General features: G+C 44.8%; 1 protein-coding gene across 1 annotated transcript; it reads right to left on the bottom strand.

The window, feature by feature from the left end:
* Positions 1-846: 846 nt before the first annotated feature.
* Positions 847-24,913, bottom strand: LOC146191461 (cytochrome P450 2F5-like). Its single transcript, XM_084600331.1, has 10 exons — positions 24,773-24,913; positions 24,509-24,634; positions 14,997-15,304; positions 13,783-13,904; positions 11,615-11,721; positions 10,760-11,064; positions 9,240-9,355; positions 3,587-3,845; positions 2,729-2,919; positions 847-1,523 (listed from the first exon to the last, which is right to left on the bottom strand). Exons 1-10 carry the CDS (start codon positions 24,911-24,913, stop codon positions 1,345-1,347), a joined length of 1,854 nt encoding a protein of 617 aa, XP_084456457.1. The 3' UTR covers positions 847-1,344.
* Between the last annotated feature and the right edge of the window lie 351 nt (positions 24,914-25,264).

Consider the following 25,264-nt stretch of genomic DNA (forward strand, 5'->3'; position numbering starts at 1 on the left):
GCAGCTAGGGACAGCAGATGCATACACAAACTCAGAGTTCCGCTTCACATCGTCAGGAGAATATATGGCCTAAAAAAGCAAGAATGTTTGCAATCCTTTGTCTAGCGAGAATGACGTTCGGCCGCAAATGAGTAAACATTTAACGACCACATGAAGGTGCCACGCGTTTGCCATAAGTTATAATCTTATAAGAATATGACCGCATAAAAGAAAATGAAATCCGTTTGCCGAGGCACTGGTTTAAGGGAATGAGATCTTTAGAAATTTGCGCTTAAGCGTTTCCTTCTGCTACGGACTACCTCCACAGGCTAAATATATATGCAGCACTGAACTGTTAATCAGAGCATGTCGCTATGTTAATTTGACTGCGGAGCACAAGGAATTCTCAGTGTTTCTCACGAAAGTCGACCACGCAGTTTTCAGGTTAAGAACTACTCGGCTATTCTCCCGAGAGGATAGGCCGTGTGACAGTATGGCACCAAATTGGGCTAGTTGGTAGTAAAGCATAATTAGGGTTACGCAGAGTGGGAACGACACGTCCGTGTCTTGCCGTGGATCTCCAGCGCTCTTCAAAATATACCGGGATGCGTTTAGAGTTGCGTTCATAGATGAGAATGGGTGGAGAAATCTAATGCTCTGAAGATGTGCGTAAGCCGCTTTTTAAGTGCATTAAATTTCAACTTCAGAAGAAGCCTCGGCCTCAGTGTGACTAGGAAATGCTGATTGGGCGAGAAGGGTAGTGAAGTAGTCATAGCTTTCGAAGCAGTTGCACTGCTGAGAAGTAAAAAAGTAAAAAAAGATTGATGGTCAAGTGGGGGGAGTCAGATGCGCTACTTTTTTGCACCATCAAGAATTTTTTTTATTGTCTGTCTAAACAACAGCGCAAAAATAAAGATTAGTATGTACAAATGCATCAGTGCCACACAAGAATATGATTATGTTAAAGTTTCTTCGGGCGTGACAGGTCATCAAGATTGCTCACCCCCTTAGAAGAGGTTCGCTTTGAGCTTGGTACACTTCTCCAATAAACGAAACACTTTCAATGTTGGAGTTATCGCGTGCCATAAAGGCATTCTCATCTTCCATAAACTGTGAAGGCCCATGACCATAAATATATCAAACAATATAGACAGTAGTTTGATTGTATTAGAAAGAATATGTGAAGGAAACCGGCTTGACAATATCTGTCAAAGGGGGCCCCAAGCGACTATGGAGACTCTTTAACGCTATTCCAGCTATCGGCTGTCGCGCCATACTTTTACGGTGAATTAATATGACACCAAAGCTTTTTTTTTTCATTCTGAAGTGCAGCTTACTGCACTATGTGCGTCAATGTCAGTGTTATCACCGCTTGAGAAAGCGCAGCTTCACATCGGCCAGGTTGTTGGAGCGAGCACTGAGTGACTCTATCTCTGCGAGGCTGTGGCCTTCCTCGGGCAGGATGCGGAACTCGTGAAGCAGGTGAGTCACATAGAAGAAAATCTCCGTCAGGGCCAGTGCCTCTCCGGGGCAGCTCCTTTTGCCTGCAACAAAAGTGAACAGGGCAGGAATCTACACCAGACCACAGAAGCCGCAATTAACCCTGTCCCCTCCTTTACCTTTTCACAACACTTTTCAAGAATTGCGGGACGTTGAGGAAGAATATTTGCAGCGACATGAAAACTGCTGCTTGCTCCTCCTCAGCGCAAGTTCCCCGTTGGGAGTCTGCAGACTGTCTGAGTGTCATATATTTCATGTTCTTGATTACATATCATCCAACCCTTGTGCATTTCACGTTATTCAGTGGTCCTGACGTCATGGTGACCCGCCACGGTAGAGCAGTACCTAAAGCGTTCTACAACTTAGCAAGAGGTCTCGAAATCGAAAACAGGTCGCGGGTGCTTTGTCGTGTTCTTTGTGATGCTGTGGCGTGTTATAAAACCTTGTTTAGTAGAAATTCATTTTATGTCCTCCGCTACCGCATTTCCAGTAACCCGGCTACACGACAGAAGTGCTGAAACGTATTATTATGTCAACCACGGGGATTTCCTATTCACTTACGCGATAAGAGCCTCAAATAGACAAAACTTTTCTCTTCAGTGAACGCTGGGAACAGAAAAATCGCCAAGTCTTGTCCGATCAACGTTTATTTACAAATTCCACCATGTAGTGTAAGCTGTCCACAATGGTTAGCCTTGACCGCCTAGTAAAGAGCAGATCCATTAGTCTGCCAACCAAGATCCGTATAACTCGTGCTATGGTCTTTCCAGTTGTGAGGTATGGATGCGAGAGTTGGACTGTGAAAAAGGCTGACCGCCGAAGAATTGACGCGTTTGAATTGTGGTGCTGGCGAAGACTCTTAAGAGTTCGCTGGACTACCAGAAGATCAAATCAGTCGATATTGTCGACCATAAACCCTGACTGCTCATTGGAGGGTCAATTTCTAAAGTTAAAGCTCAGCTACTTTGGTCATCTGATGAGAAGAGAGGAGTCGCTGGAGAAAGATTTGATGTTGGGAAGGTTGAGGGTCGCCGGAGAAGGGGTAGGCAGCGAACGCGATGGTTAGATGGCATCCTCGAGGCACTGCAGATGAAGTTATGTGATGTTAGGAAGATAGTGAGAGACCGGAAAGCGTGGCGTGGCATGGTCCATAAGGTCACGAAGAGTCGGACACGACTGAACGACTGAACTGAACTGAGTGTAAGCTGTAGTATGACTTACGGACAAAAGCAGCCAATTGGGAGTTTACCTAGCGAAAAAGAAATCACTTTCTCGGGTCTCGACGTGGGCGCCGATCCATCGGTCGAAATGAAGCGATAAGGGTCAAACTTGGCGGGGTCCTTCCAAGTTCCAGGATCCATGTGCACGGCCCACAGGTTTCCCAGTACAGTGGTCCCCTTTGGAATCAAGAGACCGTCAACGGTGACGTCCTCCACAGCGCTGCAACAATAGGTAGGCGAATGGTGGCACGATTATCGACATTGTTCGTTGCCTACCTGGACAAATCTGAACATTCGAAAGAGATATACACGCAGCTAACGCTTACGTTTGGTTTGGAGTTGTGCTAATTAGTGCCAGAGACAATTTTCTCTTTGCTGTTGCCAAATTCGCGGTTGGTGTAAAGGTTCCTGGTGCATATATCTCTATGAGGCCGGGAAACAGAACGACGATTGTATTTCTTTCGTAAGCGATAGTACTCTAAAAACTTACTGGTTGGTTTGGTTGGTTTGTGGGGTTTAACGTCCCAAAGCAACTCAGGCTATGAGAGACGCCATAGTGGAGGACTCCGGTAATTTCGACCACCTGGGGTTCTTTAACGTGCACTGACATCGCACAGCACACGGGCGCCTTGCTTTTCGCCTCCATCGAAAAGCTGCCGCCGAGGCCGGGATTCGATCCCGCTTCCTTGGGAACAGTAGTCGATAAAAACTTACTACTTGCGCGTTAGTCTACGACGCGGAAAGCTAGTGAAGATGTGAGTAGTTACAACAATCGAAACTGGGAGGTGCAGGTCCAATAAAACCACCCTTGCTGTAAGAAAAGAAAAAAAAAAGAAACGTTTGCACGGAGTTCAGGCACCACTGTGGCGACGGGGTTGTCAGCTCACCCTCGGGGTATACCCAGTGGTGTGACCGCTTTCCAGCGAAACACCTCCCAGATGGTGGCCATGGTGAGGGGCAGCCGCGTGTGGTCCTCCCATGCTGGTTTGCGGCCACGTCCCACTACGTTGTCGATCTCGCGCTGCAGCTCGGCCTGCAGCGTGTCGGCGCGGGCGGCCAGATTGAGCACGTGCCAGTGCAAGTACAGAGTCAACGCTGCAGTTCCGCCCAGCAGGATGTCGGTCACGTTGCCCACCAGACACGGCACTGCGCACCGATTTGAAACGCGTAAGATTCTTGTAATATGGAACAGCGCAAAGAGAGAGAAAGGACAAACTAAACAGCGAAAAGCTTCGTCCTGTGCTCGTCTTCCTTGTCATTTATCTTTCGGGCTGTTCTGCTTCAAGATGGGCTACCACTAAGATGCCCATTTCTCGATCGCAACGCTGAATGAGCCTTGCGCCAAGTGATGTGTGAATAAGTGTGTAAACTCGAAAATGTCACCTGTTAGCAACAAAGTGCATTATGCAATGAAACTATATGGTGAGATAAATGTTTGGTTTATAGTTTCGATGAATGAACAACTCAGTGAATTGAAACTTTTCTAGTGCGAAAAACGAATTTCTTTCTTGGCACTGTCGGAAACCCCAGCTATTCGTCTTTACCTGAAAACATCGCACTTTAATCTGCAGTAGAGAAGGTTTTCAAAACGGAAGCACTTCCTTATGCAAGTTCCGCGTGCGTCTTTAGATATAAATTACCGTTTCTCGGTCGACAATACATTCGGTTTCATTAGGTCACGGTTAGGTGCAAGAGCATACTCTGTCACTTCCGTATTCGTATCTCTTTCGATGAAAGTGACGTCGGACGCGTTTGTGCAGCTGCTTTGTGATCGTCGCTAGCTTATGGAATTCCCTTCGGGGTCGTCGATGGGTATTATCCTGCTAGGGACGACAGGAATTCAAATCCTTGTGGGCGGCAGCTAGTCAACATCATTGACATTGGAGCTTAGGTGTGTTGATAATGGTAGATGATTTACTTTCTTTCGGTCTTCAGATCCAGCCACTGAAATTGACTTCATACTTCCTTCATCTGACGTTATGGTAAGCGAACAACGGCATATCGCCGCATGGAGCAGTTTTCAAATTTATCTCTGCTTCCGTCTGTCAACTTCTCGTCCCCGTTGTCAGCTAGTACAAGTACAGGAAATATCTTTATTACGTGTTTGTGGAGTAATATTAGTAAAATGCTTACAAGCAAATTTACAGCGAGTACGATAGGCAGGTTTTTGAACAAATTTTGACTTCAAATTTGAAGCTTGGTAATATCTGTGAAGCGCGGAGGGGTGTAGAAAGGCAACCTATTCGAAATAAGGATAAAAGATCCCGGAAGACGACTGTTAAAAAGGATGAATTCCGCTATGTCAGAATAACGGCGAAGCATTTCAAGTCTTACTGGGGATAATCGTCCTTTGAAACAATGGGGTGCTCTCACTCTGCGCAAGATGTTTCTTGTGAATTTGGCAAAATAATTTGCGAACAATTTCGTGCGCCGGAACTGTAACGGAGTCCTCTTGACCTACAGTTTTGTGCACCCCCTACTCACTGATATAATGCCCCGGTCACCGTCAGGTTTTTAGACAGCCTTGCAACGTCAGTGTACATCTGGTCTCAACGGCATCATCGACCAGGAGCTACAGAAGCATTATTAAAGTGTTTCTGAGCTATTGCAAACAAGTAAGAAAGTGAGGTAATGTTCCAGCGTCATGGGAACCCGCCCTTCTCGCTTCGATGCTGAAGTCAGGCAAAAAGATGATGGACCTGACTTCTTCCCGACCTGTGTCAGAATGTGTGTGGCTAAGCTGATATAAAAGCTGGCAAGTGCTTAACATTGTACGTAACACAGAGCAGCAAGACACTTTCACTGTAAATGGAAATACTTCGTACAGGTGTGAGCCCACAATAAAGCTAATTGGTCCTAATACGCGACTTTCAGTCTCCTTACACTAGCCACTTCTACTGAAGCTCATGACAGCTTCCTTCAAAAAATTATATTGAATGGTTCGCAACATAGCTGTGAAAAGCCACGTGGTGCAATTTTCCCTCTAAAATGTCTGGGGTCATTCAATTCTAGTAAGGCTCGAGGAAACTTGAAGTTCGTTAAGGCCTGTAGAGCGAGATTTTCCTTAGTGAAGTGTTCTTTCCTCTGTTCTTTTCAATGAGGTAACGGCTAGTATGCCCAATGCCTTTAAGAAAAATCAATCACAGTGAAATCCACACGGCCTCATATCCACACATTTTTATTGATGGGTTGACGGAGTTTCAGAAGACATGACTTACTCTGATATCTCGACAGCCCCTAATTACAATATTAGATTAATTATCTTCGCTGTGTGGAATTCTCTATGTCTGCCAAAAGCCTGGTTTTATCCTTTTAAGAGGTGTGGGGAGGTGTGGGCAGATGTAATAGGGTGAAAGCAGACAAAACCCGCTGCGTTCGTCCCATTGCTAATGAACAAACTAGGGGTGTCAATCCCAATTTGCACAATCTGCATGGTGAGGCGCCACGCGTGGCTTAAGTTAGATTTTAGCTACTCGTTCATTCGCCAACTTAAACGGGTGAACTTTCTTGGCGTCATTCTAGACTCCTGTCTCCAATGGCGATAAGCTGTAGATACATCCCTCCAGTTTTTAATATCTCACCAATAAGTGATCCGTACACTCTCGGCAAGCATAGCAGAAATTATCTCGTAATGATAAAACACCATCAACAGCTGGCAGTATGCCATATACTGCCAGCTGTTTATTTCCTGTTATTTATTTATTTATTTATTTTCCATTTATTTTCCTGTCCGAGTCACAGTTTGAGTGTCTGGAAATTTGCACGGTAAAAGCCTAAGGAGATTACTCGGTGTTCTGCTAGTTCCATAGAATGTTCCAGTTTTAAGTGAGTCACTATCCCTCCTCTACACCTTGTGGCTTCGTCAAATGTTTATAGTGCAGCTTGGCCGCCTGAGCGGGCGAGGTCTGCTGAGGCTCTGAAAAGGGTCTGAATGTCGGGTTTAATCTGAGCTTAAAACTGCATTATTTGATTCTCAAAAACGACGTCGTTCAATGGTTAAAACTAGTCTTGATCATTTAAAGGCCTCTATTGTCTACTGACCATTCCTCAAGGGTGCGTTAAAAGGGGTGTTCCTGCGGCAGAAGCACGGTAATTGTGCCTCGAGCACCTTGAAGGAGAATTCCACTGTTATCTGAACGTTTCGAGGAATATTAAGAGGGTAAGGTTGACGGAGTTAGTGCTGCGGTATTGAACATACCGTTCTTAAACGTAGACTGGTCACCTCGCCTTATTTGTACTGTGCCCATCACAACAGTTTAGACTTTCGAGTGTTGCTATTGAAGCGGTCGTACGGAAACAAAAACGTACCATCTCAGCCAGTGATTATTCTGACAGAATCTAAATCCACACTTCCAAGTTTAAAGTATTTGTTTCCCTTCGAAGCGCCATGCCTCAGGTCTCTAGGCTTGACGCAGCAAGGCCTATTGGACGAACGATTTTCTATACATATGCAATGCCTCCCTTTGCGTCTATGTGTGCACAAGTAAAAGATTGCTGATAGCCTCGCCCTTGAAACACTGCCTGCTCGACTATCAACGAAACATCTATCATCACTTTGGGATATTTTTCAAAAGACAATGGTAAGCCATTTTGGATTTCTGTGATGCCTGTCAAACCAGCATCTGTCGGCGTGGCATTAACAAGAACTGAACCCTCCAGCACAGGCTCCGCTCGCAATTCTGCACGGATGTATAAACCAGAGTTGCATCGTGTCAGATGTGTTCATCCTGCGGTGCTTGCAGGGCTTTACAATGTTAGGTAATTGGTTGCTCCTATCTAGCTCTTATCACTTCTCCTCTCTCTCAGGAGATCAGGTGTGGCACCCGGATTTCTGCAGGTCGATTTTCAACAGCGTGAAAACCTGACAATTGGAACGAAAGTTTCTCGCGTTCTCCTGCAATTTCTACAGGAAACTGAGTTGTACTTTAAGTGGATACTGCAGCAGTTTGCATTTGTTGGTGTTTGCATGCCTGGCTGTGCCACAAACTCCTGTCTTTAACAAATGCGTTTTATAAATGCGTTACAACGTTTATAAGCAGGGCATTACTCTGCAATCAACTTACCTTCTTAGCAGCGTAGTCGTGCTGTGCGAAACCATCATTTTAATGCCAAAGCACTCATACGATCGTCAGAGCAGATCAAAAATCTTGCTTGTGCCTCCTTGGTTGCCATAGCAACTGTGACACCAGCCGTTGTCGAGCCACCAAAGTGGCAAGTGGAACGACGGCATACCTCATGACCCTCCCCTTGTTGCCTCTGGTGCGCCATTCGTTCGTGCAGCATCACTCATGGCCCTCTTTGTAGCACCAGATTTCTACTCAAGTATAAAAATTGTGACGCAACGTTTTTTTTTTCTATTTTTATAAAAGCATTCAAGAATGATGTCACAGCATTTCGTTTAACCTTTAGCATTCTTCTGCTAGTCAAACGGGAGGATAGTTTGCGATATGGATTCAAATTGACAACGAATCTACCTCCAAATGTTACCACCTAATAAATATGTTTCAACATTTGGAAAACTTTGTGTCTCTCCATGCCCAACCACCGAGCGAAACTGTGCCAAGATGTGCTTGCACACGTCTTTACTGGTTTAAGCGACGTTAAATATCGGCTAGTTTTTATTGTATCTTTCCTATAAGCAAGGCTTAAAAAAAAAAAAAAAAAAAAGAGAGACGCTTATTAGTTGTTACACGAGGGCAGTGGTTTGGAACTAAAACTCTTTACTTTTAAATGCTTCTTTTATAATTCTTATATTGGCCTCATATTTTCTTATATGCATTGCCATGCACTTCCCGTTTTCTATATCATTCAGTCAAGTTTCAATTGAATATTATTCACGAAATCATGTTGTGCAAAGCGCTGAAACACTTTGCTTATATATTTGTTAGGCAATTCTTAACCCTGCTTAGTTATTCGCTATAAAGCTCACGAAATAATCTCTTTGGTCACATTCTAGTCTCTCCCTTCTCTGCTTTAAAAGTGGAGAGAGAAATTTTTATTCGTCCGCTTTACCGCCTGTCAACCACGTCAGGTGTGGTTTTATATCACTGGATACAATCGGGTTTGTAATGCCAACGTATAAAAAAAAGATAATTCCTCACAGGGAATAACTTCCTGCCGAACACCCATTAGACAAAATTTAAAATGAGAAATGGACTGGTTGTTTTGCTATTCCGCCGCTCCAGTGCTGGCCCGCTATTACCAACCTTGTTTGCTAGCCCCTACACAGTATTGGTAAAAAAAAAAAAAAAAAAAAAAAAAAAACATTCGGGCCTTCCGGTCTCTTTTTGAACCGCTCAGCGCAACACTAACAAAGCCTTTATATACCAAAGGGCCTGGAAATGGTAGAGTAAATGCCCTAACCTTACAGTTCACATCATGGAAAGGGCGTTGAATGATCCACTACACATTTGTAACGCAAGCCTTGCAAGACATTTGACGAGGGTGTTCACCTTCGCCCCTAAGTGAAAGGCAGGGAAACGTTGAGAAACCATTTGAGACGGGTAACTTCAAAAGAAAGAAATTCCAGGGTTGCCTCACTTGTGAGTGTCCTGTCAAGGTTGGGTGCGTGCTTATTCATCTCGCTCAGGTATAAATCGATGAACGATCGGTGGCGGCTGCCATCCTGGGTCTTCTGGGCGATTGTAACCTGCTCTCTGGAAAGGCATATTAAAAAAAAAAACAGAGTTAAGCAATGGCTCCTCTGAATCCAACTAACACTACTACTAATATGCGCCTAATTAAGCACCTGCGTTCCACAGTAACCTAACGTACATACTACTCATTTGTCTAACTTGTATCTAGACAAGAACTTAAACATTCCTCAAGATATTCGAGTGAACCACGTTGTAAATATGTGTCAATAAGCATACCGTTTTGAAACGTTTGATTGCTAGCTCTTCGTCTTTCGTAATAAATGCGTATACAGCGTATTGGCACATAAATCGTAGCATGGTCTTCGCCAACAATAGCAGATCTGTTCTATTACGCAGTTTCGACAAATCGGCACAGTGTGATGGAATAAATAGACGAAATCTGTCATATCATCTCTCAAAGTAGGTCACGCGCGACAAAAATAATTGTAGTATGGTAGCTGCAGTACTTCAGTCTTTCGCAGCGAAACCTGTAGGTCTCTTCAGTTTTTGATTTACTATTTGGAATGCACACATGCAGCAAAACAACGCCCGTCAACAACTCGCCTCGGCAGAGGACAGTGCCGAGTTGGCGTAGCGAAAATGATAGGCGAAACAAGCCTGTTAGACAGCCAACAAAGCAGAGGCGCGCGAAGACCTAAAACAGCACTGCCACTGCTGACCTCTTGGCCGCTACTGCTACTCAGTTTTCTCTGGTTGAGGCACAAACTAACCTGGTATGTTCAGCTTGCCTAAAGTTTAAGTTTAGCACAACCCTAAGCCACCCTTGACAGCAGTAGTTACAACGTTTGAAGAAGCAGCAATTATGTTGCATTTTTTTTGCGCGCGTTTTCCGTCACCTATGCGAGTATTTGACGCCACAACAAACGTTCGGCTCCGAAAACTGAAAGCATGGCGTGACCGAATGGATTCAATTTTTAATATTTAGCTGTTGTAGGTCAATGCTACGTGATGATGCCATACAGTAATGCTTTGGGTGTAATTACAGAATAGGAAACATGAAAACAAAAATGGATTCCTGTGCTCCTTTATTTAAGCAAACGAACAAAATTAAAACATGCTCTTCTAGTACAGCCTTCGGGTCATGCCGCGACATACGGTCAGTGTTAAGGGTTAATACACAGAACAGTGATGAAAACACGCAAAGCATTAGGCCCGCTCTGGTGGCTCAATGGTTAAGTCCATCCGATCTGGCTTCGATCCCGACGGCAGCGGCAGCGTTTCGATCAAGACAAAACACAAGAAGCCACTGTATGGATGGAATATAGGAGCGTCCCCTTGGCCGAAATTACCCGGAGCCCACCGCTATGGCGTCCCTCGTAGCCTAAATTCCTTTGGAACCAGCATGAGCATTGCGAAGGCAACATATTTGAGGTAATGCTGAAGAAAAAAGACGAGGACATCTACCTCGAAAACTCAGTGACCCCGTCGGCGAAGCTTTGGAGTTTAGAGCTGCGGCTGTTGGGCAGCCAGCGTCCAGCCAGGCGCCTCAGCCACGCGGGCAGGAACTCTATGGGCGGCAAAGCCCCAACAACTAAGAAGGCGTCCACATGTCGGTCCATAGGCCGGCGCCGTGGATCGTCCAGGTCGTAGCGTTGGCCGAATAAGTAGAGAGCCACACAGTTGCTAACGCTGGCCGCCAGCAAGGGTCGCGCCGGCACCGGCGCCCCGCCGCATTTGGACAGCTTGTCCACCAAATGCTCCACCTCGGCCTGCGAGTGGCGCGGTCAGTGAGGCACAGTGATGACGTCTGTAGTCGAGCGCTTCTACGTGCGACGCGGTCTGACAGCCGTGTTTTCAGCGTGGTCCCATTCTCAATTGCGGGAGTGTTACAATGTAGAACTGATTTCGCGCATTGCAATTAGACAGAATAATCACTAACGTCTTACCAATGCCTAATGGGCCTGTAAGGTATTTCAAATTAATAATTGGGTCAGCATAACAGGAGTTATTATAAAACGGAAGAAAGCAAGGCGACGATGTGCTGAGGGGAGAATGGAACCTTTTATTTTATTTTATTTTTTTTAAGCGAGCAAATGTCCATGCGATATCATACTGCTTCCTATTTCTTTCTTTCATATCATTCCGCCCATGTGAACGCCTTTCTCACTCTACGGCTTTCATTTCCAAAAACGTTACTATGAAAAAAAAAAAAAAAAAAGAAAAGAAAAGTTCTAGAGTACTCCGCACTGGAGACGGCGTCGCTGATGTAAGAAATTGCGGAGACAAAGCACGTGTTCCGATGATCGAGTGCTTCTATACCTGAACGCGAGTTCGCATCTCCTCCTTTCCAAATCCGAGCTCAGCCAGGGCTTGCGTGCACACCCTCCGGTTCTCCTTCCACGTCTTGCCGTTCTGCGCTGATAAACCTGGAATAGAACGAGCCGTACTTGTTGCAAAGAATAACAAAAGAAGCATCGCGCGCATCCTATGATTTGATATATGTTAATCAGCGCATAAAAAGCATGCCGAACATTGCCGAAAAAGACCTTTCAAATACCGTGTACATTCAACTAAAGGCCACGCCAGCGTATAGGCTGCGTTGCGTCCCCCCCCCCCCCCCCCCCTGGACACAGACATACCAGTCGATAAAAGGTACCACGCTTTATTTGTGTATGGGTTTCTTTGCGTGACATAGTCCCCGAGGACCTGTCAGATGACCAACGGAGTTCAAATGGCTGCTTGGATGACAACTAGCGACCGCGATACTTCGCAGACAAAACATGGCTAAGAAGCCCATCTCTTTAGCTCGTCGGTTTGCGGATCTTAATTCGTTGTGTGCATTTCCTCTGCACTGTGTTGTTGAAGGGAAATGTGGAGCGCGATAGATAGAATAAATTTTGAATTTATATAAGAAGTCGGTGAGGAGACGGGTCCAAGCAGCGGTGATAGAGATAGCAGAGCGGCGAAGAACATTAAAGATATTTGAAATTAACGCCGGATGTAATATCAGTATGTATGGCGCCGTACAGGAATTTCCGTGAAATACAATTTTTATCTAAAAAACTCCGCTTTCGCGTAAGAGTCACGACCCGTCAAAAGTACTAAAAGATAAAAAGTGCGCCTTTATTACACTATAGTGATTACGTGAGCGATCCTGAGTCTCCGAATTTCAAGGACATAAAACAGCAGGAATCTCTCTTTTCATCATATACGCTACAAGCGGAAACGACTGGAAAAAAGCTGCCATTAAAAGGCTTTACAAGTGCGGAGCCTCTGGTGAAAGTTTCCGCTTACACAACAGCAATTAAATAAGCGAGTAATTATTAATTGACACCCACCCAAGTGCAACCATACGGCTACAAAGAAAGCGTAGACATTTCTCAGGAAATTCGTAGTTGAAGAACAATTCATCCTGCTCCGGGGATCAAACCTAGAGCCACCACCTGCCATGAGCAAGAGCTAACCAGGACGATCACCAGATCGTATGACAGGGCAAAAGCGAATTGATCAATACTCAAAGTGGGAACAGTGTTGGTCGAAAATTTCAGAAACTATCTCAGGTGAAGTAGATTTGTAATAAGGGAGTAATTATCACCTGACATCCACTCAAGCGCTGCCATACGGCTACAAAGTAAACCTATAATGCTTTATTCGAAAATTCGTAATTAAAAAAATACTGCCCCGGAAAGCCTGTGATCCCGAGTACGATCCCCGGAGCAGGAAGAATATTAATTTAACTACGAAGTGTCTGAGAAAGCTACACAGTTTCAATTTGTAGCCGTATGGCAGACTTAAGTGGATGTCAGTAAGTAGTTACTCGCTTATTATTATTACAATTCTACTTCATCTCGCGAGATTCCCTTAAATATTCTGCAATAAACAGATCAAAACATTAAATTAGAGCGGGACATTAGAAAATACCTACTACAAAAAACACCAAAACAAGCAAAGCGTTTTGTCCTTTGTCCTTGCACATGGCAATGATTATCTATGCAAATAACAATTAAGTTAAATTGAACAATATTTTTTTAACCAAATTGATAATAAGGAACAGCACAGGCGTTCCTCCCCAGAACTCAAATGGAGTACAGCAAGTTTCGCGAAATAGGGTGATAAACGTATTCGTAGATCGATGTATGAAACGTGACACTAATATATGTAATCTAGAAGCAGGAGTACCGTACGTTCACGCTAGTTTGGGCAGAGCTTCCAGTGGCGTGATGTAGACCAGCTTATTGTCAAGGTGCTATCGCTGGCTGTCGAAGGACTAGCTCGCTTCACATCAGTAGAAGACATTTCTTTGAAACCAGCCACTACCTATTATAACATATATAGTCTTGCTACCGACACTTTATAAACGAAACAATCCCCAGTTAAAATCATGGCTCTCTGGTGGAGTTTACTTCCAGATACAACATTACTGCGGACGTCAACTTGTCCTTGCCCCCTTTACATAACGAGGGAAGATGACGATCGCTGGCGCTTACCTTCTACCTCGCTCTTGAGGGCCCATTTTTCAGATCGGTCCAGCAGCTCTTTCCTGGAGAAATATTTCTTGATGGACTCGTAATCATTGAGGACCACCACTTTTACGCCAGCTAATTTCATCCTGGTGAAGAGTGAAAAGACGCACCGCTGATGGAAAGAATGGTCTGGTGGCGCTGTCTCAATGGCTCGCATCAGCATCAGAGGCACATGTTGCTCACACAAAAGGCGTGAAGGAAAAATAGAAAATTCACTGTTGAGCCCTAGACAAGAAGAAATGATCCAAAACGAACAGTGCGTAATAACGAAGAATTTATGGGCACACCTGTGAGTTTTCGCTGTTATAGGGTTAATTTATTCGCACTAGTTTCTTAAACATATTTAGTAGGAAAAGAAGACGGGGGCGACAATGGCTTCTACCCGAACGTTTTCTCGTTCAGGTGATGTGCGGGAGAAAAGATGGAGCCACTACCACTACTCTTTATCATGGTAGCCAGAGAAACTATAGCGAAGCACCCAACAATCATAAACTGCCTACACTTGCGAATATTGTGGATAACGGTGTCGGTTTAACGCATTTACCTAACTTCTTTAGTTTAAACCGCCTCATCAGGGCTTTAGCAGAATTGAAGAGTAGCTCATCAATGCACAGAAAACGAACTGAAGTGTATAAGGGTCCATACGTGAATGCTTATTGCTGACGTGAGGTCCCATGAGTGATTGCAAGAATATTTCAGGCCTAATGTACGCAATCAATCTATACAGTAAAACGTCGTTATTAAAAGAAAAAAATAATGAAACAAGCTTTACGCGATTTTTTCGTTTGCCACAACATTGATGTTTAGCTTTTCATATATTAAGTGCACGCAGTGAGTACTGTACTGTAGGGGAGAAAAGTTTCTGGGACTCAAAAAAAAAATTTGTCCTACACGCGCCACATTTTTTTTTTTTTTTTTTTTTTGCGATCTCTTCATTTCCCTCGCTGAGTTCACAACGTGCGGTCTCTGGACACCGGCGAACAACAGAGCCATTGGCAACGATTCCTGATGACGCGTCCGAGAAACTTTTGTCCCCGATAGTACATTAGTTGTCTTTCTAAGAGTCCCTCGCACAAGGTCGTCGGTGGTGCCCCGCATGCAAGAGTTAGGCGCTTGGACGGCAGCACGTACACATTCTGGATGATGAGCGCGCACGTGTGCAGTGGAAGGATGCTCACATAAAGACAGCTCCGTACTCAGCGGCCCACTGCGGACACTGGCCCAAGTGGAAATTGCTGTTCACGGACAACAGGCTTCCTAGCAGAGGCAGGCCTCGGGGACCCGGAGGCAGCGTCGGGCAGACCTTGCTGCTGCTGCTGCTACTCCTGTCACCGTGGGACCACCACTTGAGTGCCAGCAGCGACGCCATCAGCACAGCGGCCAGCGACAGCAGTGCACTGCAAGATAGTGCCACGACGCCCGAGAACTGCGCCGTCGTCATCGGGCTGATCAGTATAAAGTCTTCAAGGTTTCCCCCGCTCCGCGACTGGCGGGGTATGAAGCAGAAAAATGCCCGGTCAGTATGGCTCGAGGCTAAGCACGAATTATTGTGCGGTAGCCCGGTTAGCCCTGCTCCTATATGATTTATCTCGACCTTTCGTGGTTTTTGCTCGATTTGGACCAGCTTACCTCGGTTGACTCATGATATGATTTATGTACAGTGGTGCCCAAAAAAGGAGAGCCCACGCTAATTGACAAAACTGCATGCCAGCGTTTTCTGACAATACAGAGGCTATTTTCAAGATCTGCATAGGATACCGACCATGATATGCTTGCCTGCTTGCCCGAGTAGTTTTGTCAGACACGTATTTTTATACAGAAAAACAGCAATCGTCGCCGATCGCATGGTCTCTCCACTTTCGCACAGCACCGTACATACCCTGCCCGTTTACGAAGGAGTGAACCCGATATGGAAAGAACCAAAGCTGTACAAACGGGTCTGTACAGCCTAGGAATAGCGTGTCTCAATTGGGTTTCCAAATTGGTCGATTGGTAAAAATATACATAAAATAATAGATAAAAAGGTACCAGCATGTATTGAAAGTCACCAAGTCTGCTATGATTACAGCTGCATTGGAAAAACATATTCCAATCTTTTACTTTACGATGAAGACTGTGCAAATATTTTTGACTTTGGGCAACGGTATGACAGCCATTGGCTGTTTTTCTGGCGAGCAGAAAACGGGCAATGTTTCGTGACGTAGATTCTTGACGGCAGCCAATTTTAGAATCGATGAAGAAGGGGCTAAGCTAGCGCATTTTCGGCAATGCTTGAATAAGGTTAAGTTGTATCGCTTTTTCAGTTCGATTACAAGATGGGGATGAATAACTGGAATAGAGGTTCCTATTCTAGAATGTATAGGCAGTGTAGCGATAATTAAACCAGCAATACTGAGAATCATCGACAATCGGAAGCAGGCAGCAGTTCAAATTAATTAACATGCAAATTTTTTTGGCCTTCTAAGAGGTGAGAAAGATTTCAAATAGAAATTCGTACAGCAACAACGCAAACCTTCAGACGGCGCCACTCGAGATTTAGTCTATACGGTGCTATTGATAAAGACTTTTCTTAGCCCCTAACCTGAGCCTACGAAACAACGTGGGCACAAGTGACAGAGGCAAAGCAAAATGAAGCGCTGTTTGATTTGCTTGCCACAAATGTCGACGCTGCAAACGATACTGCTTGGGTCATATCCTCATAAAATTTGTCATCATCATTGAGAATTTATTATATCAAGAAATCTCACACTCCGAAGTTGAACAAAGAACGCCAGTACTAGATCTTTTAAATATTTTAGTTATAGAACCAAACTGACAGAGTGTGACATAGGGAAGGAGTTAATGTAGGGCATGTATCAAGCTTATAGATTAAATAATTAAATGTATAGAAGCCGCCCCCTCCTCTCTCTCTAAAAAGAAAGGTGGGAAGAATAAATTCACGAAGCCATGAATAACACCTCCGAATTAGTGTAAGAGTTGACCCAAAAAGTGTGCTCTATCACAAGTTACTAAGAATTCAGATGTGCTGTCTGAGTAAAAAAACATTTCCAGCTAATCTACATAATAAGTATAGATCCCGTAAGAGACGTCATTTTCATGCTCAGTTTAGAGTTGTTCAAAGAATCTTGACATTTGTGACAAAAAAAAAATACTGTTTTAAGTTGCTGCAAACCACTGATATGCCTTAAAAACCGCTTTCTACTCGTTACAATATTAATCGATGGCACTGAAATATAGTGGTGCCTTTGCAAATAATTTTAACGATCCCGTAGTGGGCTACATCTGTTGCTATTTGTTCGCAAATAATTCTATACTCATGTCCGCTAAGAACGATTTTTATTTTTTTTTATTCAGAGACTTAAATAGCCCGAGGTGTATAAGCGCTCTTTTAACCAAAAATAAATAAAAAATCTCGATGTCCATACAATGCAGATTCGAAACATTATGGGCTCATTTTCTTTATTCGTATCTCATATTTTTAGTCTATGTTCGTCGAGCACCATTTCTTCGTGGAAGGAAGTAAATAGTTAGTGTTAGTGCTAGTGTGTTATTCAAGGAGAGAGTAGTAAATTTTAAAGACCGTACATAAATATTTCTGCACTGATCTTTTTTTTTAACCACGGCATTGTAGAAACAAATATATAAGCAAATATCCACTTTTTTTTTTTCATTACAAAATGTGACTTTTCGGGACCAGATTTTGTTTAGGAAACGGTGATCTGCACTTCTCCGTAAAAAATAATTGACATCACTGCAGTTTTAAAATAAAAATGTGCTTATCGAATGTTGTTATTAAATCATTCGATTGCAACCATTTTTCAAATTTACATGAATAGATTAACCTATGAAATTCGAAGGCACTGTCTGCAGTTTATGCAAGTTTGCCTGGATCATCGGTATTAATAGCTTCAAACAGAAAACAAGTCTCTCCCAATTAAGGAACACTGGCAAAGGTGTTTAACATGGCGGCATTCTTGGCCCGTTCCTTATTACTGTGCGCACAAACGACCTAACATGGAAATACGAAATACGTAATGTGCACCGATAACCCTACTATATGCCTGTTGTTTTAGCCCCACTTTAAGCACTTCACCCTAAACCGTCAATCACGAGCGGAAGTGCCGCTCTCTTTCTCCAGCCTCCGCTGGCTGGCGGTAGGCCCTGCAGCGCAGGCGGGACTTGTGCCTTTGATTGGCGGCTCTGGGAGCATTTTATTGCACAGAGCTTTTCTAATGCGCGTTTCTTTTAGTGCGAGATAGCCAAAACCTGTTTAGGCACAGTCCCGAAAGAAACCCCATTTTCGAGAGTACTAAAACCTGATGTGGGTTTCTGTAATCTTCTGTTCCTTTTCTGTACCTTTTCTGTAATCATCTCAGACCAAGCTTATCTGAATAGATGACAAATCTATCATTACAACTGGACACATAACAGTATCTTTTTGATTTGTAGTTACCAGAAATTAGTTAGCCACCATACTAATAGCATTATCTACGAATTAATTTTTAATGATCACCAGCACTGGTACGATTGTGCTCCGTTTTCATATCTCAAAAGCCTATATTTAAAGATAGTGGTTCAGCTTCGTTAAAACACCCGGTACATTTTTCTTTTCTACGACGAAACTTCTAGAAATGCGCTGGCTCACAGAGGAGGTTAGAAGGCTGCTTTTGGTTGGCGGAGCAAGAAGGCTGAATGCAATTCGTACAAAGGGTGAAAAAATACCTCAGAAGTATGAATTTCACCGTTCGTATCTATGGACGTAGAGATGTGTAGGCGGTGCAAAGTAACGCAAAGGGAATGGATTCGGAAGCAGATGGCGCTGCGTAGTTCGCAGTCCCCAAAAATGGAGGAGCGCTAGCGACCACACTAATGGCTTTCGAAGCGGACACTGGCCCGGCCAGGCCTAGCCATTTTAGGAGCGGAGCCTCTGATCGGTTCGAAGTTTGCCCCAGAGTGCCCTGTTTCAAGCTCACTCTAGCCAGAGCCCGCGGCGTTCCATGCTTGTTTTCGCCAGTAGGAGGGGCGCGGTCCGCGATGATGATGGCCGCTAGAGTTAAAGTCGTTTAAGTCTTCAAACAGGTTTTGCCCGCTATCTTCTGAATCACCGATGGAAATAAAGTTATTATTTCCGCAAAGTTCTTTATTGGTAAAACGTAGTAATGAAGAATATTTTCAGGTAGCCGTGACAGTAGTCTTGCACTGACTAAGGTAATGAAGGGCTTAGGGCTGACTTGCGCCCGCAAAATAATTGTACGACTCGACAAAGGCAACAGCCCTAATCACGCGCAGGGGTCGTTTAACTGTTGCCAACTTTCCTCGGCACCACTCGGTTTAAAGCCAACAATGGAGCAGCCAGATAATGCCGCAAGATGCAACTAAAACGATCTGGAACAATGTGGAATGAGGCTGCGTGGCAGTGATTGTTCGAAACAAATCTCGGTGCAACATTAGTTACAAAGAAAGTGATGAAGTGGTGCATATGCTTCCCTGAGCGGCAACAAAAAAGTAAACAAAAACGCTTCACGGCACTACTTAGAACATTCTGTTCATTACAAGCAAAGTGATATAGCCTCATGCTAGCGGCTGTTGGCGGCAACCAACAAGGATTACAGTAGTTTGGCGCAGCACTATTATTATTCTAGTGGAATCAAGAAGAAGAAATGGGCATGGACAGGACATGTAGCGCGAGAAAAGGATAACCGATGTTCGCTTAGGGCAACAAACTGGACTCAAAGGGAAGTAAAGCGTAGCAGGGGGTGGCAGAAAGTTGGGTGGGCGGATGATATTGAGAAGTTCGCAGGGCTCAAGGGGAATGCAGCTAGCACAGGACCGGGTCAACTGGAGAAATATGGGAGAGGCCTTCGCCCTGCAGTGGGTATAATCAGGTTGAGGATGATGATTATTATTATTATTATTACTATTACTAACTAGCCCGAAACCAAACACTGCCAAAAGGAGAGATAGCTACCCTATTTTTGTAATTACTGTTATGGCATTTATACTTTCGTTCCTACCTGTATGTATTATGCCATTTTGTATACTATTTCGTTTTTATAACAGTTATTTAATTCTCCAGATTGCATTGGAGATCGAGGAAAATAGTTATACATTGTACCGTAGACATCGGGCCGATGTCATCAATTTCGTTCCTCTTACGTTCTCACAAAATGTGCCATACATTTCTATAGCCTTTTTAGCTCATGACGCCTGGTGCACGCAGTTACTGTGCTCAGCACCGCGCAGCGCGTGCAACTTGGCGCCATCTCTTTGCCCTGGTACGCTAGCTAACATGAGTGACTTAAAAATGTGCACTAATTATGCTACTATAAACGAGTTAGGCGCTATTAATTTTGCACTGATTCTAGTCGCGCAGCAGCCGAGTAACCTCTGTAACGAATGTTATATCATCAGATTCCATGCCTCCGTTTTAATGAAAGAGCCTTGCTCATAACCTAGTGGTTTAGTATAGGGAATACATCGTTTCTGGTGCAAAGTGTAACAAACTTCCCTAATTGAAGAGTGTTTCAGGAAACCCTCCACGCAGCTGAACTGCGATGAATCCAATGCATATATGGTCTTTGAGATAATTATCTGCTCCAACAGGACCAGAGCCTAAATTATGTGCACTCAGCGAGCACGTAGTGATGGATGCAACTCGTCAGCATTCTCATCTGAAGGCAGTAAGAAATAATTGCGCTTTCATAACCAAGTTGTCAGAACAAAAATTAATTAAAAGCTTGCGTGTCGCCGAAAAATTCCATTTATTGCCTGGAAGCTTCTCAGAGAATCAGAATACGAAAAAAAGATAAGGCAATTGATTTTATTGAACAGGTTCAGCAGGTAATATTGCTGGACGTTTTTATTCAACAAACAGCAAAATAAGCGTGTATTGATACCACCAGCCCGAACCTCGCCGTAAGGCTTTCTCTAATGCAATAAAAGTGCATAAAGGAGCATCGTAACAGAAAACACCGCAGGTGTCAGAGCTGGCGGAGTGTACCTGCTGTGCGTAAATGTGTCAAAACGCTGCGTGTCCGTGACATATGCACGATAGGGTGGAACTTGCGGGCCTACATATATGGGCATTGAAGTATAAAAGTAAACTCTGAAAATGCGTGCGTATAAACAAGCTAAAAGAATGAAGATTAGAAATGATATTTACGTTCTGGGCATTATATGGTTGCAGCTGCGTGTCCCAAAATTAGTCGGTGGGTGTGACAGAACGAGGTGTAATGCGCACCGGAGAATACCTATGCCGTGTTGCAGCCTCATTGTCGCCCACGCTGATCCCTTTTATTAAATGGATGTAATGCCCTTGGATAATTTGTCTCTTCTAAAAAAAATAAATAAATACCGTTTGAAAAAGGTGTCTGCCTCAATACGCACGCCTAGAGTGCGGATGAAACAGAGCCGCAGCATCCATATCGGGAACGCCCCAATTACTTAAAATCAAACGCATGCAGCGGCACTGCCCTCAAAAGGTCCTGCATGCCCTCGTTCAAATTACCTTTTGCAGCTGCGTGCCGCAGAACGTCAAACGTCACAGTAGCGTTCAGTGGCACATATCTGTTGGTGCCAGAGAGAAAAGCTGAAGAAACATGAAAACAGGACAAGGTTCCTGTGCACTCATCCGGTGAAAGCTGTGTATATTTACGTTGACATTATTCTATGAAGGCTGGAAAGAAATTGGACTCGTGGATTACGGTAAAAGCTAGAAAACTCAGAGCTGTATAATTTTTTATTTCTCCTTATATAAAGCGGTGAATAAGCAACAATTGTTCACAATATAAACTCAATTATTTCCGCACGGTTAATCTTCATATACAGGCGTGAAGTTGTGCGCGCCACAAAACTCAACTTCAGCACTCTGCATGTTTTCAATGGCACCCCAGTCGGGTGCGGACAAAAATACAGGAAAGCGTACTCACAGGTTGTACGAGTGAAACCGTCGTTTCATAGAGTGCTGGTGCTAGTTGGTCCTGCGTGGTAGGTAAAAGAAGGCAAGCTTTGTGCGCGGTATCTAAACAAAGGCGTGTGTATATGAATGTCTTAGTACAAACAAACATAATTCTACCGGCTTTGCTTGAGAGCATACTACACGAGATAGTGATCACATAGTTCACTTGAAAGAAAGAAAAAAAATGAAGACTGCATCTTAAAGAAGGAAATCGAGGAAATGTAGGGACGTAATGAAAAGATCCAGTGATATTTTGGACGGGCTTGACCAGTTAACTTAAAGAACCATATGGGCTGAAAATGCATTTCTGCATGATATGGAGGTAAACGCAAAAACTTTGTTCAGGTCCCTCTTAATAGCTGTGTGTTAAATACTTCCAATCCTGTTGTATTAGACTGGGATGAAGTGCTTTTGCAGTCTTCCTCTCAGGTCAGCAGACTACAGGGAGAGAGAAGAGCAGCACGATTGGGACAGCAAGTGGCAATGTTGTGTTGCCAGCTATTCAAAGGAGCTAATCAAGGTCAAACAGAAAAGAAAAGATCTTTCTCGTTATCCGGCAGCAAAGACAGGGGCTACCATGTCGCGAAGCCATGAGTTATTAGAAGCTTACCTTTTTGAGAGCTTCGTATAAGCTTGTTCTAGACAGAACGACAAAGTGTCAGTGACACTAAATTTGAACTGCACGAAGTTCATAAAACGGAAAGAAACGCGATTGCAGCAGGAAAACTGACGAAGGGCACGAACTGCTGATGCAATTCAAGAAATATGAGCAGCGAGTTTGAAATATCCACAATACTAAGGACGGCACAGATACTATTTTCAAATACACCGTCGAGGTGAAAGGATGGTTCACAAACATTAGGGCGAACAGACAGACATCTAACTATAAAAATAAACAGCAACAAAAATTAGTTGTGGTTTAGCTCTGATTAACGCTAGATGAATTGCGAAAGCAACGGCGGAACCCTTTCTTTCCTGCTACATTATTCGCCTATCACGCCCTATCAGTGTAAGGTGCTACATTATTGGGGACACTTAAGCTCATCCTTAAAGAGTATGACAGGAGAGCGTAAGCTACTAGCCCACATATAAATGAGAAGGGTTCAACCAAGCCGTATGGACGTGCCTGTGTGTCGTATGAGTAACTACCATAGCACGGCCGCTCAATGGGGAGGCGCGCCTCCATTGAGCGGCCGTGACCATAGTGAGAGGCGGGCTAGTTGATGACCAGTATTGGAATGCATCATGAAACCGCGCAAAAAGACAAGGACAGAAAAGAAGGCAACAGGACAAAGCGCGGATCTTCAACTAGTTTATTACAACTGTGCGTCATAGTTTATACAATCATCGCAATCACACTATAAATTAACAAATGATCATCGCGTAACACTGGTGCGCAGGCGTGTACGGGACACAATGCTATCTAGATATGCAAACTCTTTATCTGACAGGTTAACCGAAGGTTTGCTGACACATGAGCCGCATTCCTTCTCAATGCAGCAGGCCTCGTACGCTTCTCAACTAAATTTTGACTCGAACTTCTTCAGGATGATCGTCTCGCGGAATAGAGGCGTGCAACCACAGCAGTAGCGACAATGGTCTGCCACATGCCATCCTTCCGCCAATGCGCTAACTCCTGCGTGGTGCTCCTAAAGTCTGACGTGTATACAACACCCAGTTTGTCCAATATAGCTTTTGCCACAGGACAGGGGCATTTTGTAAGCTACCCCGTGCAAAACTGCGGTAGTTTATCATCGTTCGCAAACCTGGATGCATGAAGAGCAAGAATGACTATCAGATGATGCCAAGTTATAATTGTTGGGAGGTTAGGGCCGTGCAGTCCAGAATTTTCCTTATGCCTCTTTTATTTTCGCACTGGTGGGAACTCTGGCTGTGCAGCCCGTGTTGACTCCGTGAAAAAAAAAATGACAATGGCTTAGCTCGGCTATGACAGGATATAACTGGCTGAGCTGGTTGGGGTCGCTATATGTTTAGCATTGAGAGAAAATGGGTCCAAATTCCTGTTCAGTCGGCCGATATTTCGAAGACGGCTATCACTACACCCTTCGGACTGTTTGAGTACGCGCGCATACCATTTGGGCTACGCAACATAGCTCAAACTTTCCAAAAATTTATTGCTGAAGTGAAGCGTGGACTCCCGGCGGTATTTGCCTACATCGACGACATCCTTGTCGCGAGTCGTTCTCCACAGGATCACGAGCGTCACCTCCGGGAACTCTTTCAACGCCTCCAGGAGTTTGGCTTGGTTGTCAATGCCCAGAAATGTGTTTCGGCTCTTCTGAGCTCGAGTTCTTGGGCCACCACATCTCGGCGCTGGGAATTCGTCCATTGCCTTCTCACGTACAGACTGTTAAGGACTTTCCAGCACCCACTACCCTACGCAAGCTCCGTGAGTTCCTGGACATAGTAAATTTTTCACGGCGCTTTATTCCGCACTGCGCCGAGCTTCTTCACACCCTGACTGACTTCCGCACAACAAAGTCCTCATCCTCCGCGATTTCCTGGTCTCCTGAAGCTCAGGCCGCTTTCACGGCGGCAAAACAAGCCCTCGCCGATTCAGTCGTCCTCATCCACCCTAGGACTTCTGCGCCCACTCGCATCATGGTAGATGCTTCTAGCGTGGCCATTGGTGCGGTTCTCCAGCAGCAGATCGACTCCGAGTCGCACCCGCTGGGTTTCTTCTCTCGGAAGCTCCATCCTGCCGAGACTCACTACAGCGTATTTGGCCGTGAGCTTCTTGCCATGTACTCCACCATCCAGCACTATCGCCACTTCTTGGAGGGCCAGCCATTTTACGTTCTCATGGACCATAAGCCCCTGGTGTGTTCCGTACGAACTCTGCGAAGTACGTCGCCCATGAACTTCGTCAGCTGGCCTACATATCGGAGTTCACAACCGATATTCGAGATATCAACGACACCGACAACGAGGCAGCTGGCGCACTTTCACGCATTACCACCATCGGCGTGTCTTCACCTGCTGTGGACTGGCAATCTCTGGCCCGTGCGCTGCTTGAAGACCCTGAGCTGCAAGCCCTGCGTGCCCAGCCCCGAGCCCTCCGTCTGCAGCCCTTGCCTCACCCGTTTGTAACCGGATCGCTCTGGTGCGACATATCATCGGCTCTACCGCGACCGTTCATCCCGGAGGCCTTTCGTCGTGCCATTTTCCATTCCCTCCACGACATCTGCATTCGAGCCACGCAGCGCCTCATTACCCAGTCTGGCCGAACATTAACACCGACGTTCGCCAGTGGGCCCGCTCGTGCCTTGCTTGCCAGTCCGCCAAAGTGACACGCCATACCAAGACTCCCCCTCAGTCTTTCCTGCCGCCTGGATCGCGCTTTGACCATATTCATCTTGACCTCGTTGGACCGCTTCCCCCCTCTTAGGGCTACAAGTATATTCTGATGATGGTTGACCGTTTCACCCGTTGGCCCGCAGCCGTGCCAATTTCGGACATTACTACGCA

The sequence above is a fragment of the Amblyomma maculatum genome, chromosome 4, assembly GCF_055883805.1.
Source record: "Amblyomma maculatum isolate TAMU_Amacu chromosome 4, ASM5588380v1, whole genome shotgun sequence".
NCBI classification, from domain to species: Eukaryota; Metazoa; Arthropoda; class Arachnida; order Ixodida; family Ixodidae; genus Amblyomma; species Amblyomma maculatum.

Coding starts and splice junctions, on each gene's coding strand:
- LOC146191461 (XM_084600331.1), bottom strand. CDS start 24,913: ATGATATGTCGCACCAGAGCGATCCGGTTACAAACGGGTGAGGCAAGG. Junction 24,635..24,772: donor AGATTGCCAGTCCACAGCAG/GTGAAGACACGC, acceptor CGTACTTCGCAG/AGTTCGTACGGAACACACCA. Junction 13,905..14,996: donor GAGTACGGAGCTGTCTTTAT/GTGAGCATCCTT, acceptor ACTCTTCACCAG/GATGAAATTAGCTGGCGTAA.